The following is a 13,182-nucleotide window of genomic DNA, read 5'->3' on the forward strand; positions in this document are numbered from 1 at the left end:
CCTTTCAGTTAGAAATAAAGAACAGATTTCAGGCTCTGAATTTGCCATGCGACATTGGTGAGTTGAATGACAGACTAATAAGAGTGTTAAGAGATTCAGCTGAGGTAGTAGAGAAAGCTAATACAGCCAAAGCCAACAATATGTAAAGAATTACCCTCGAACTCATGGAAAGAAAGATGAAAGTAAAAACAAAGATGAATAGATTGAGCAGAATTAAATGAGCTTATCAACAAGAGACAAAGAGTAGAAAATCAAAAGAGAAACATTGATCAGATCAAGAAAACCACTATGACACAGGTTTGAAGTAAAATGGCACTGGGAAAGCAACAGATTCTATCACGGAAAGAGAAAAATGGTGAAATCATTAAATGCAGATAGAAGATGGTGAAGAGAGTTGAAAAATTTTACAAAGAACTGTATGCATCAAAGACAGTAGTACTGATAGCTTACTTTTCATTTGACACAAGTGAAATACCAGGGTTAATGCCAGAAAAAATAACCCTTCCTTTTAAAAAATATGAAGAGAGGAAAGGCCCCAGAGAAGATGGAATAGTAGCAGATACACTGTTGGATGTGGGAATTCAAAATTGGCTCAGTCGTATATTTACGCAATGTACAGTATAAAGAAAAAGAAAATTCTTGAAACATAGTACAATGCAATATTGTAGTTATTTTGCTCTGAAAGAAATGTGACTCAAAAGTTCTTAGTAACTATCAGTGTACAGTATTACCTTATCATAATTATTTACAACTTTTCACTAACTATCAGTGTACAGTATTACCTTATTATCACCGGGCTGTTCGGCCAGACTGCCCAGGGAACAGCTACTACTACCGGTACCTTTTTATCAGTTATTTACAAGTTTTCACCAAAGTCCTTACAAATGCAATAACAACAGATTTGGAAGAAAACTTACCTTGTGAACAGGTAGGATTTCAAAGTTGGTATTCGACTACCGATCATTCACACAGTGACAGCAAAATGAGAAAACTACAGAATACAATAAACCACTGTGCTTAGGTTTTGTTGATTATGAAAAGGCTTTTGACTCAGAGGAACACTTAGCAATTATAACTTCATTATGGGGACAAAGAATAAACAAGAACATTGTAAAACTACTCAAAAATAGATATAAAGAGGGAACTCCTACTGTTGAATTAAGTAAAGATTCATAAAAAATTCAGAGTGAGAAAGGCATACATCAGGGAGATACAGTTTCATCAAAATTATTTACAGCATGCCTTGAAAGTACTTTCAGAAAACTAGATTGGGAAAACAGAGGAGTAAACAGTGATGGGGAAAACTTGAACCACTTAAGATTTGCATTTGACATAGTCCTAATCTCAGAAACAGCAGAGACATTGCAAGAGATGTTAAATGACCTAAAGAAAGTCTCAGAGTAGGGCTAAAGATGAACTTGAGTAAAACCAATGTTCAGTCTGAATATACCAAAGAGCATCATCAAAATATTTGAAGAAATCCTTGAAGCTGAGGGGTACAGTTACATGGAGCACATGCCAACTAACGAAAGACCATGATAGCAAAATAAAAAGATGCATTATCATTGGATGGAAAGTTTCCAGTGAACATAGAGACATTATGGAAAGTAGCTTGCTAGTATGGATGAAACAAAAAGCACATAACAGCTGTATAGTCCCAGCTATGATGTACAGTTGTGAGACCAGGAAACTAACAGAATCGATAGAAAACCAACTAATTCATTCTCAGAGCAATGGAAAGGTCAATGTTGGAAATATTGTTGAGTGACAGGAAAAGATCATCTTAGGTGAGAGAGTAGACGAGAGTAAAAGACATCATAGAACAGTAATGGAAGTGGGCAGATCTTGTAGCAAGAACGTGGGATAACCGATGGAGCAAGAGGCTAGGCTGACTGACTGAACTCCAAGGGATTGCAAACGTACAGATAAAAGGCCAGACAGGAGGTTTAGAGATGAGTTGGAGAAAAATGTAGGTGAAACCTGACAGAGATTGTCTTAGTCAAGGGACTCAGAGAGATGGGTGGGGGATGCCATAGTTTAGCAGTGGACTTGCAGTGTTTGAGGGTAATGATAAGAGTAAATTAAATATAGTACATCATCATCATATATGTTTCATAGCATACGATATAAAGAGTATGGGTCCAGACCATTGTAAGTCTAATACAGTATGTGGGTTTTAACCCCTAAAGTCTTAATCGCGTCAATTGATGTGATTTGAGTTTTATGCCAAAATGCCTAATCGCATCAATTGAGTGGGGCCAATAAAAAACTGGAGCGTATCCTCCGCCCTGATTATGATGTTCATGGCTTCAGGCCAATAAGAACTCACCCCTGTGTGGCGTGAGGGGGGGATCATACCAACCCGGGTGGTGGGAGAGCTCCCCCTCCCCCCTCTGGGCTGCCTCCATGCCACCCTCTACCCCACTCCCTCCTTGTCCCCCATCACCCTCCCACCCCTCCACGCACCTGCATCTCTCTTCCCACCACCGCCTGTGTCCCTTCCCACCCACTCTCGCCCCTCCCACCCTGCTAGCCTTGTGTCCCCCCTGAACCCCACCCCATCCCTCCCTGCTTGTCCCTTACTACCCTCCCACCCTCTACAGACTGCCGAGAGATATTAGGCCACCAAGATGTTACAGAACACACTGAAGTGCTTGCTTTTCATGCAAAAAGTTGGTTATTTTCCCAATCCCCATAACTATAGGCCTTCTCCCCACACCTACATACACCTGTTTTCATGGTTGGTGTGACATAACACTTTGAAATGACCTGTTTCAATAAGAAAAATATGTAGTTATCAAAATTTTCACGTTTTCGAGGAGTAACTATTATAAGCTTTTTTTAACTTTGACACATGATTGTGCGGTGACCATTTGGCATACAGGGGTGTGGATTACGTTGTCAGACGTGTAAATTCTTCCTCTTTAGCCAGAACACAATCAATTTGCTCTTGGTGAAAGTCACCAAAACACCCCCAAATTGCGGTTGTGGGAGGTACCCTGCCTAAAATAATTTTGGTTAGGGGTTAAGTATATGATATTTCATAACTTACTTTGTAGTATCTATCACAATGGTTACAAGGGTCATTTTTGGCACTGTACAATAGAGATCATATATACTCATCAAAAAAAAGTTTATTTCCAATAGAGTACTGAATGAAGGTTTTAAGTATGTAAGGTCTACATATGATATGTATGTGCTTAACCTAACCTAAATTATCTGTCATAGTTGATTACAAGTTTTGTATTTGATGTTGTACAGTAGTTAACATATGCCAATTACTGTAGTGCAAGCATTGCAACAGAACTGCTATTAATTATTTGGTCTGTATATGGATATTGTTTTTGCATGACAGTGGCATCTTAGATTAAGATATGATGTTAATAATGAGTTGGCAACATTGTATCATTTTAAGAGAAGAACAAGGGGGATTTAGGAAGGAAAAGGGTGTGTAGATCAGATATTTGTTGTAAGATGTTTAATGGAGAAGTATCTAAAGAAGGGAAGGAAAGTGTATGGTGCCTTCATGGACTTGGAGAAAGCTTATGACAGAATAGATAGGCAAGGTATGTGGAAGGTATTAAGAATATATGGAGTGGAGGGGAAATTGTTGAATGCCGTGAAGAGCATGTACGAAGGAGCTAGGGCTACGGTGCGAGTGGATGGTGAGCTGAGTGAGTTCTTTGATCTCAGTGTGGGACTGAAACAGGGTTGTGTGATGTCTCCATGGCTGTTTAATATATACATGGATGGGGTTGTAAAGGAGGTGCAAGGTAGGGCAGTGGATGTGGGGGTGGCTCTAATGAATGAGGGTGAGATTTGGAAGATTCCGGTGTTGCTGTTTGCTGATGATACAGTATTGTTGAGTGAAGATGAATGGGAGTTGCAAGGTTTGGTGAATGAATTTGGGACAGTGTGTAGGAGGAGGAATCTGAAAGTTAATGTAAACAAAAGTAAAGTTATGGTGTTTAAGAGGAATGAAGTCACAGAGTGTGCAGTGAGGTTGGATGGTGAGGATATGGAGAATGTGAGTGCATTCAAGTACTTGGGTAGTGTGATGAGTAAGGATGGAACTTTGGGGGATGAAGTGCATGAAAGGGTACAGCAGGGACGGAAGGTTGTTGGTACACTGAAAGCAGTGATGAGAAATAGGGAGGTGAGTATGGAAGTTAAGAAGTCACTGCATGATAGTATTGTGATCCCTACCCTGACATATGGAAGCAAGGCGTGGACCTTGCAAGAGGGGAACAAGTCAAGAGTGAGAGCAGTGGAAATGAGTTACTTGAGAGGAGCATTTGGAGTGACGTGGAGGGACAGGTTGACAAATGAAGAAGTGAAGGAACATTGTGGGGTGGATGTGGATGTGGTTGAGAAGATTAGGAGAAATACACTGATGTGGTTTGGACATGTGAAGAGAATGGAGAATTAAAGACTGACTAAGAGAGTGTATGTAGGTGAGGTGGAGGGAGGGAGAGGGAGGGGTAGACCGAGGATGAGGTGGAGGGATGGAGCAGAGAGGTATATGAGGGAGGGGGAGGTGAGTTGGGGGGAGGGTAGTCAAATGGTGGGTGACAGAGCGACTTGGAGGCGTTTTGTCTGCAGCCACCCTTTGCGGGAATAGGGCGTCAGGCAATAGATAGATAGATAGACATTCAGTGAAAAGTTTACCGAGTACACCATCACTAAGTTTTTCCGTGACAGAGGAGCTACTCAAAATTGATTGAACACAGGTCTTGAAGATTGTTCTGCCTTTGAATAGAGATCTGAGCCAACATTGAAAGGATACACCAGAATTCCTTTCTTATAACAAATGTACTCAGGAAAAGTAGAGTATTTATCAGTTAGGCATTTTTTTTTTTTTTTTTTTTTTTTTTTTTTTTTTTTTAATAAGGATCTACAACCAATCATTAATTTCTATTTTTTCATAGTAATTTTTAGCCTTATTCACCCAGCATTAAAAAGCCCTGCATGTACAGTATACAGACAAGTGATTTCACTCCCTAACCGAACTTCTTAATTTTATAGGCAGTGAAAAGAAAAATAAACGTATCAGATAGAGCCAGGATTCAGGGGCTTGAATGATGAATGAATGGAAGCGTGGCCCATTGGATTGGGCAAACTTGGGCTGTCTGGACATTGCTACTCCTCACCTTGCCCGAGGGTGGGATAGGAGGTCCAGATGATGATGATGAAAAAGAAAAATTTGAAAATTCTGCATATTGCCAGACGCCTTAATCCCATAAGGGGTGGCCACAAACAAATCGCCTCCATGTTGCCCTGTCCTCTGCCATTTCTTTGCCCTGCTCCCAGTTCACACCCCTCTCTCATATACCTTTCCACTCCATCCCTCCATCTCATCCTTGGCTTCCCCCTCCACCTCACTCTCATACACTCTCTTTGTCAGTCTCTTACTCTCCATCCTCTCCACACGGCCAGACCACCTCAATGTGTTTCTCCTAACGCTTCATATCATATCCACACCACAACACTCCTTCTCTTCCCTATTTTTCAGTCTGTTTCTCCATGTGACTCAACATGCTCCTCTCAAATAACTCATTTCCACTGCTCTCACTCTTGATTTCTGTCCCTCCAACAAGGACCAAGCTTCACTTCCATACATTAGAGTTGGTATCACAATACCGTCGTGTAGTGACTTTTTCACTTCCATGGTCACTTCCGTTTCTTATCACTGCTTTCAAGGAACCAGCAACCTTTCTTCCTTGTGGTACCCTTTCAAGCACTTCACCCTCTAAACTTCTATCCTTACTTATCACGCTACCCATGTATTTAAACACATTCACATTTTCCATTTCCTCCTCATCCAACCTCACTGTACGTTCACTGACTTCACTTCTCTTGAAGACCATAACTTTACTCTTTCCTACACATTTAGATTCCATTTCTTACACACTCTTCCAAACTCATCCACCAAGCCTTACAGCTCCCCGTCGTCTTCGCTTAACAACACAGTATCATCTGCAAACACCAGTACAGGGAGTTTCCAAACACTGCCCTCTCTCATTAGGACCTCTCGAACATCCACTGCCCAACTGTGTATCTCTTTTATAACCCCATCCATGTACAAATTGAACAGCGATGGAGACATGACACATCCCTTTTTTCAATCCAGCCTTCAAATAGAAAAATTCTCTTTGTTCACTATCCACAGGCACTGCAGCCTTAACACCCTCATACATACTCTTCACGACATTCAGCGACTTGAAATATGAAAATTAGAAGGGCTAAATGCAAGATCCAGCATCTGATCTACCTTATTTGCATTTCATTTATGAAATGTCCTGTTTCTTAACACTGACAGTTTATATTATGGTTTAACAACTCTTTCATATATGTGCCAAATTTATGTAAAATAAAGCTTAAGCTGGCAAGGCGGATGACAATCGCTTGCAGGCCAGTTTGCTTTCTTCACCTTAGGTTCCCATAATTTCCTTCTTGCTGGATTGCAAGGAAATAGAAAAAGCCACACAGAAGGTCAGTGAGTGTTTGGATCCCAGTGCAACACAACCAACCATTAATAATGGCGTAAAGTGCTAGCATAGAAGCATAACACTGCTTATGTAATGCCAGCCAACAGTCAGGTTTGTCATCATTACTTTTCAATGATTATCATGGTGTTTTTGTAAACTTTGAAATAAGATTAAATGTAGAGATGAAGATTAAAACAAAAATCTTCAGTTGCTTAGATAATAAATACAGTATTGTATACCACAGTTAACGCAACATTTTATTTATCAACCAGCCACGTATCACAGTTGGTGGTGAGATACATTTTATGACCAATCTGTAGTCAGGCAGCACCTGGGTTGTGAGATGTTTGCACAAAAATGGAGCCATATTGGCTGACGAATCAGCAAACAGCTGAAAATATTGGATGTCCAGTGTACCCTGACGTATGGAAGCGAGGCGTGGACCTTGCAAAAGGGGAACAAGTCAAGAGTGAGAGCAGTGGAAATGAGTTATTTGAGAGGAGCATGTGGAGTGACATGGAGGGACAGGTTGGTGGATGAAGAAGTGAAGGAATGTTGTGGGGTGGATGTGGATGTGGTTCAGATGATAAAGAGAAATACACTGAGGTGGTTTGGACATGTGAAGAGAATGGAGAATGAAAGACTTACTAAGAGGGTGTATGTAAGTGAGGTGGAGGGAGGGAAAGGGAGGGGTAGACCAAGGATGAGGTGGAGGGATGGAGTTGAGAGGTATATGGGAGAGGGGGGAGTGATTTGGGGGGAGGGTAGTCAAATAGTGGGTGACAGAGCGACTTGGAGGCATTTTGTCTGCAGCCACCCTTTGCAGGATTAGGGCATCAGGCTATAGATAGATAGACCTAACAGGAAACTATTAGGTTTGTCACAGAGTGTAGAGCCACATGAAGTGGAAATAAGAGTAGTAAAAAGTGACTGGCAAGTTGAGAAAAATAGGAAGTGAAGGGGGCAGACACAAAAAAAAGATTGATAAAGATGAAGGAAGAAATATGCAGCACTACATCAAATGAGTGGATGATAGTCACCACAACCTCCCATCTTTGAGTTAAAGTAATGAATAAAATGTGTACTTTTTAAAAAGTTGATACCCACAAAAGTTAGTTGATTACACAAGTAAATTAACTGTTACATTATGACTGTGAGGATGAGAATATTTATTTAGTAGATTGGTGAAATTCAAGGCAGCTTGTACAGAATATTTTGCAATTGAAATATTTTACTAAAATGCATTATATTTTGTTGGTATTGGAATACTAATACAGTAAATACCTGGAAATGTACTGTTTTGCTGTGCTTCTTATGTAGTAACAAAGGATTGTATGAAATATGTGTGGAATGATGGTAGTTTGTCATTTTTGAAGATAACTTTTTTTTTTTTTTTTTTTTTTTTTTTGATAGCTATACTTTGGAGAATTGCCAGTGGAGGCTCACGCATCGTTACGAGCGTCCATGCTGGAACACCTTGGCCACATCACCGAGAACACTTACCAAGGCATCGCCACACAGCTTTGTGTTGCCTTGGCTGACCTCGCACTGCACATGGCATCATGGGAGGACCCTATTGGTATGAATTTTTTATATATATTGTTTTCTGGGTATACAATATATATATATATATACACATATACACTGGTATATATATATATATATATATATATATATATATCTATTGCCAGACGCCTCAATCCTGTTCGGGGTGGCCACAAACAAATCGCCTCCACGTCGCCCTGTCCCCCACCATTTCACTGCCCCGCTGCCAACTCAAAACCCCCTCTCTCATATACAGTACCTCTCCACCCCATCCCTCCATCTCATCCTTGGCCTCCCCCTCCCTCTTCCCCCCTCCACCTCACTTACATACACTCTCTTCGTCAGTCTTTCACCCTCCATCCTCTCCACATGGCCAAACCACCTCAGTGTATTCCTCCTAACGCTTCCTGTCACATCCACATACACACCACAATGCTCCTTTATATCCTCATTTGTCAGCCTGTCTCTCCATGTGACTCCACAGGCTCCTCTTAAATAAATCATTTCCACTGCTCTCACTCTTCACTTGTGTCCTTCCAGCAATGTCCAAGCTTCACTTCCATACGTTAGAGTTGGTATCAGAATACTCTCATATGGTAACTTTTTCACTTCCATGCTCACTTCCCTGCTTCTTATCACTGCTTTCAAGGAACTAGCAACCTTTCTTCCTTATTGTACCCTTTCAAGCACTTCACCCTCAAACCTCCATCCTTACTCATCACACTACCCAAGTACTTAAATGTACAGTAATCCCGCATTTTTTGCGGATTTTTTGTCTACGGTTTTGCCCTCTCGCGGATTTTCTTAGCATTAATAAGTTCAACAAAAATATCCTTGAATATACAGAAAAAAAAAAAAATGAAATTCCCGCAGCGTCCAATTGTAGCGCGGTAAACTCACGCCACCCTCTGTCCCTTTCCCGCAGGGATGTTCTGCCCAGAGACCCAATATATCGTACCGTAGCATGAAAATTATCGTATATTACCCTAAAATTATCGTACATGTAAATTTTCAATTAAAACAAGTTACCAGACGAGATGGTGTGTAAAAAAAAGTATGATGAAATGGTAAATGTAGACGGGGCATCATGAGCTTGACTGAGTCAATCCAGAAGAATCACAATTAGGTGAATACAAACTAGTAATTAAGACGGTACATTACTTTTGCCTTCCTTACACTCACGTTTCCCGGTAAGAAATTAAGAATATCCTACAAAGCTTTATGTATACCAGCATATCAACTGTACTTACGACTTTACTGAAGTCCTATACAAAGTTGCAGAGTGGGTAGTGGGTACAGCAGCACTACCAAGTAAAGTTTGAACTTCTAAGACCTTGACATTTATGGGGTCGGCCGGGCTTGGCCCTGACCTCCCATGAGACTGGGAGGGGAAAGGAATTTCGTGAGTGACTCATGGGAAGCGTGGGTTACTGGGGTGTGGGCACAATGAACCGTGTGGCGGGAATAGTGAGTGTTGTTAACCTGCAGTATATATAAAAAAAAAATCTAGGGAAGCTGAAATAGACATAAATTATCGTATTTTTTTAATGTGATATCGTACATCGTACAGGCATCCCAAATTATAGTACAAATACGATAATTATCGTACGTAGAACATCCCTGCTTTCCCGTGGCCCCTCTGCCAGTGTTACCATATCTAGCATAATTTTATTCTTTTAGCATAATTTTGATCAAATTTTCGAGTCTGGAATATTTTTTAGCATATTAGAAGTTTTAGAATCATTCTAGCATAATTTAGAATGGAATGGAATATTTTTAGAATAATTTTATAAAAGCTACAAATCAGAGAGAGAGAGAGAGTGAGAGAGAGACGAATAAGGTAAGATGTTTGAATAATTGGTTACTTTCAGTTTGGGCTTGGTTGGGTTGGATTAGGTTAGGTTAGGTTAGGTTGGATTAGGTTAGGTTAGGTTTTAGGTTAGGTTAGGTTTTAGGTTAGGTTAGGTTTTAGGTTAGGTTCGGTTTGGTTCGGTTAGGTTAGGATAAGTTTGAGCTTTGTACTTTACCCATGAAACCTAGTTTTTTCCGATGGATTTTGGTATGATTCATTCGATTTTCAGCTTCATTTCAGTCGGAAATGACCATTTTCTGTGTTTCCCCCCCTCCCTATAACCCCCGATTCCCCAAAGATCCCTCATTATTTCAGGGGGATGGGGGGGGGGTCATATCTCAAAATCTGGTTATTTCCGACGGAAATGATGTTCAAAATCGAACGAATCACATCAAAATCCATCAGAAAAACGTAAGTTTCGTGGGAAAAAGCTGTATGGGTAGATAATGATATTTATCCTCTTACTGTATGTAGGTTCATTTTAATATTTTCATAGTAAACAATATATAATTAATATGTTGCACGAATATGTATAGAATTTTATCATTTAGCTTCAAGTTAGCATAATTCATTTTTTACTTGGAACAAATATGCTCAATCTAGCATAATTTTTTCATTGCCCTAGCATAATTTCGTTGTTTGGATATGGCAACACTGCTCTCTGCCTCGCATTCTTCAGTCCACGCCTGACTGCCTTAAGTGGATGTTGTGGTTGTAACCACACTATGATATGAGCCTCTTGCCTCCCACTTGCTGTCCACATGGCCCCACGACGTAAGCCAGCCTCACCAAAGGCTAATAATACAATTAGTAAGAACTCCAAAGTGACAAAACGATCAAGTTATGACCTTAGCAGAGAAAATTGTGTTACTGGACAAGCTAAGAAACGACCGTGCGAGTGTTTGCTATCACCAGTTAATGCATCTTTTTATTTTGTACTGTTTTGTTAATAAATGTGTAGATAATTGTGTATTACAGTACGGTGTTTACGTTTTTCCTTCATAATGGAGTATGTGCTTTCAATCTTGTAAGAAGGTATTTCGGGATGAGTATGGAGGTTTCGGGACAATTCGCAGTCACAACAAACACAAAACAATTCGCCTTCATTAATGAAGATAGCTATGGGTGACGCTAGAATATAATTCAAAGGCGACTACAGCGAGGAAGAAACAAGTTAATTATTGACTAAAGGTGCAACTAATAAATAATATCCAGAACCTACGCTACTGAACATAGACTTTGCTGGATCCCCCTGAAATATAGTTATTAAAGTATTGATTAATTAATAATAAGTGTATTGATGAAAGTATTGATTAGTATATTTATAGAATGGCGGGGAATCGTCCAGGGTGCGAATTGTTCTGAAGGGGAATCGTCCATGTTTTGACGGCGAATTGTCTCGCAATCAGTATGGACATGGACTGTGTGATGGGCAGCATGGTGGACACAAGTGCAAGTTTTCAATTGTTAATAGAGTATTCGCGGAATTGACTTTTCGCGGGGGTTACAAGAACGAAACTACCGCGAAATATGCGGGATTACTGTACTCACATTTTCCAATTCCTCACCATCCAACCTCACTGTACATTCACTGACTTCACCTCTCTCAAAGACCATACCTTTACTCTTCCCTACATTCACCTTAAGATTCCGTTTCTTACACACTTTCCCAAACTCATCCACCAAGCCTTGCAGCTCCCCTTCGTCTTCACTCAACAACACAGTATCATCTGCAAACAACAGTACAGGGAGTTTCCAAACACCATCCTCTCTCACCAGGGCCACTCCAACATCCACTACCCTACCTTGTACCTCTTTTATTACCCCATCCATGTACAGATTGAACAACCATGGAGACATGACACATCCCTGTTTCAACCCAACCTTCAAAGAGAAAAATTCACCCAGGTCACCATCCACCCGCACTGCAGCCTTAGCGCCATCATACATACTCTTCACAGCATTTAACAACTTCCCATCTACTCCATATATTCTTAATACTTTCCACAATCCTTGTCTATCCACCCTGTTATATGCTTTCTCCAAATCCATGAAAGCCGCATACAACTTCTTTCCCTTCTCTAGAAACTTTTCCACAAAAGATCTAAGGATGAATATCTGATCTTCACAACCTCTTCTCTTCCTAAAGCCTCCCTGTCCTTCTCACATTAATTCCTCTGTTCTTTCTCTAACTCTGTCAATAAGTATCCTACCATACACTTTTCCTATTATACTAAGATGAAGTGCGTGAAAGGGTACAGCAGGGAAGGAAGGTTGTTGGTACACTGAAAGCAGTGATGAGAAATAGGGAGGTGTGTATGGAAGTTAAGAAGTCACTGCATGATAGTATTGTGATCCCTACCCTGACGTATGGAAGCGAGGCCTGGACCTTGCAAGAGGAGAACAAGTCAAGAGTGAGAGCAGTGGAAATGAGTTACTTGAGAGGAGCATGTGGAGTGACGTGGAGGGACAGGTTGACGAATGAATAAGTGAAGGAACATTGTGGGGTGGATGTGGATGGGGTTGGGAAGATTAAGAGAAATACACTGACGTGGTTTGGACATGTGAAGAGAATGGGGAATGAAAGACTGACTAAGAGGGTGTATGTACTGTAGGTAAGGTGGAGGGAGGGAGAGGGAGGGGTAGACCGAGGATGAGGTGGAGGGATGGAGCAGAGAGGTATATGAGGGAGGGGGAGGTGAGTTGGGGGGAGGGTAGTCAAATGGTGGGTGACAGAGCGACTTGGAGGCGTTTTGTCTGCGGCCACCCTTTGCGGGATTAGGGCGTCGGGCTATAGATAGATAGATAGACAGACTAAGAAGACAAATGCCCCTATGATTACCACACACTTCTTTTTCCCCTTTTCCTTTGTACAAAGGAATAATTATACCTGACTTCCAATCCTCCGGGACTCTACCTTCCTCCCAGGCCAATCTGGACATTTTCTACATCGGTTCTACTACTATCTCTTCCCCATGCTTCAGCATTTCACCACACACTCCATCAATTCCTGGGGCTTTCCCCAATTTAACTTTCTTCATTGCTTCCACAACTTCTATCCTACTGATTTCTTCTTGTCTTCTCACATCCCTCCTCCTGCCAGCCATTCCCCAGCCACTTATACTCGCATTACTTCCATCCTCTATGTTCAACAGTTACTTAAAGTGTTCTCTCCATCTGCTCACTTTTTCTCCCTTCTCCACTAGCAATCTACCATTTTTATCTTTCACTCCCATGCTAACTTCACTTCCACCCTGTCTTACTCTTTTGACCTCTTTCCAGAACATTTTCTTACAG

General features: G+C 40.9%; 1 protein-coding gene across 1 annotated transcript in view; it reads left to right on the top strand.

Annotated features, from left to right (window-relative positions):
- The window catches only part of Tnpo-SR (transportin 3), a 453,809-nt gene that overhangs the window by 81,208 nt on the left and 359,419 nt on the right, over positions 1 to 13,182 (top strand). The window contains exon 3 of the mRNA XM_080278214.1: positions 7,902 to 8,067. Coding sequence (XP_080134340.1) covers positions 7,902 to 8,067 — 166 coding nt within the window. The remainder of the gene's footprint in view (positions 1 to 7,901; positions 8,068 to 13,182) is intronic.

The sequence above is a fragment of the Coenobita brevimanus genome, chromosome 72 (assembly GCF_032717465.1).
Source record: "Coenobita brevimanus isolate Jiangsu-jjx chromosome 72, ASM3271746v2, whole genome shotgun sequence".
NCBI lineage: Eukaryota > Metazoa > Arthropoda > Malacostraca > Decapoda > Coenobitidae > Coenobita > Coenobita brevimanus.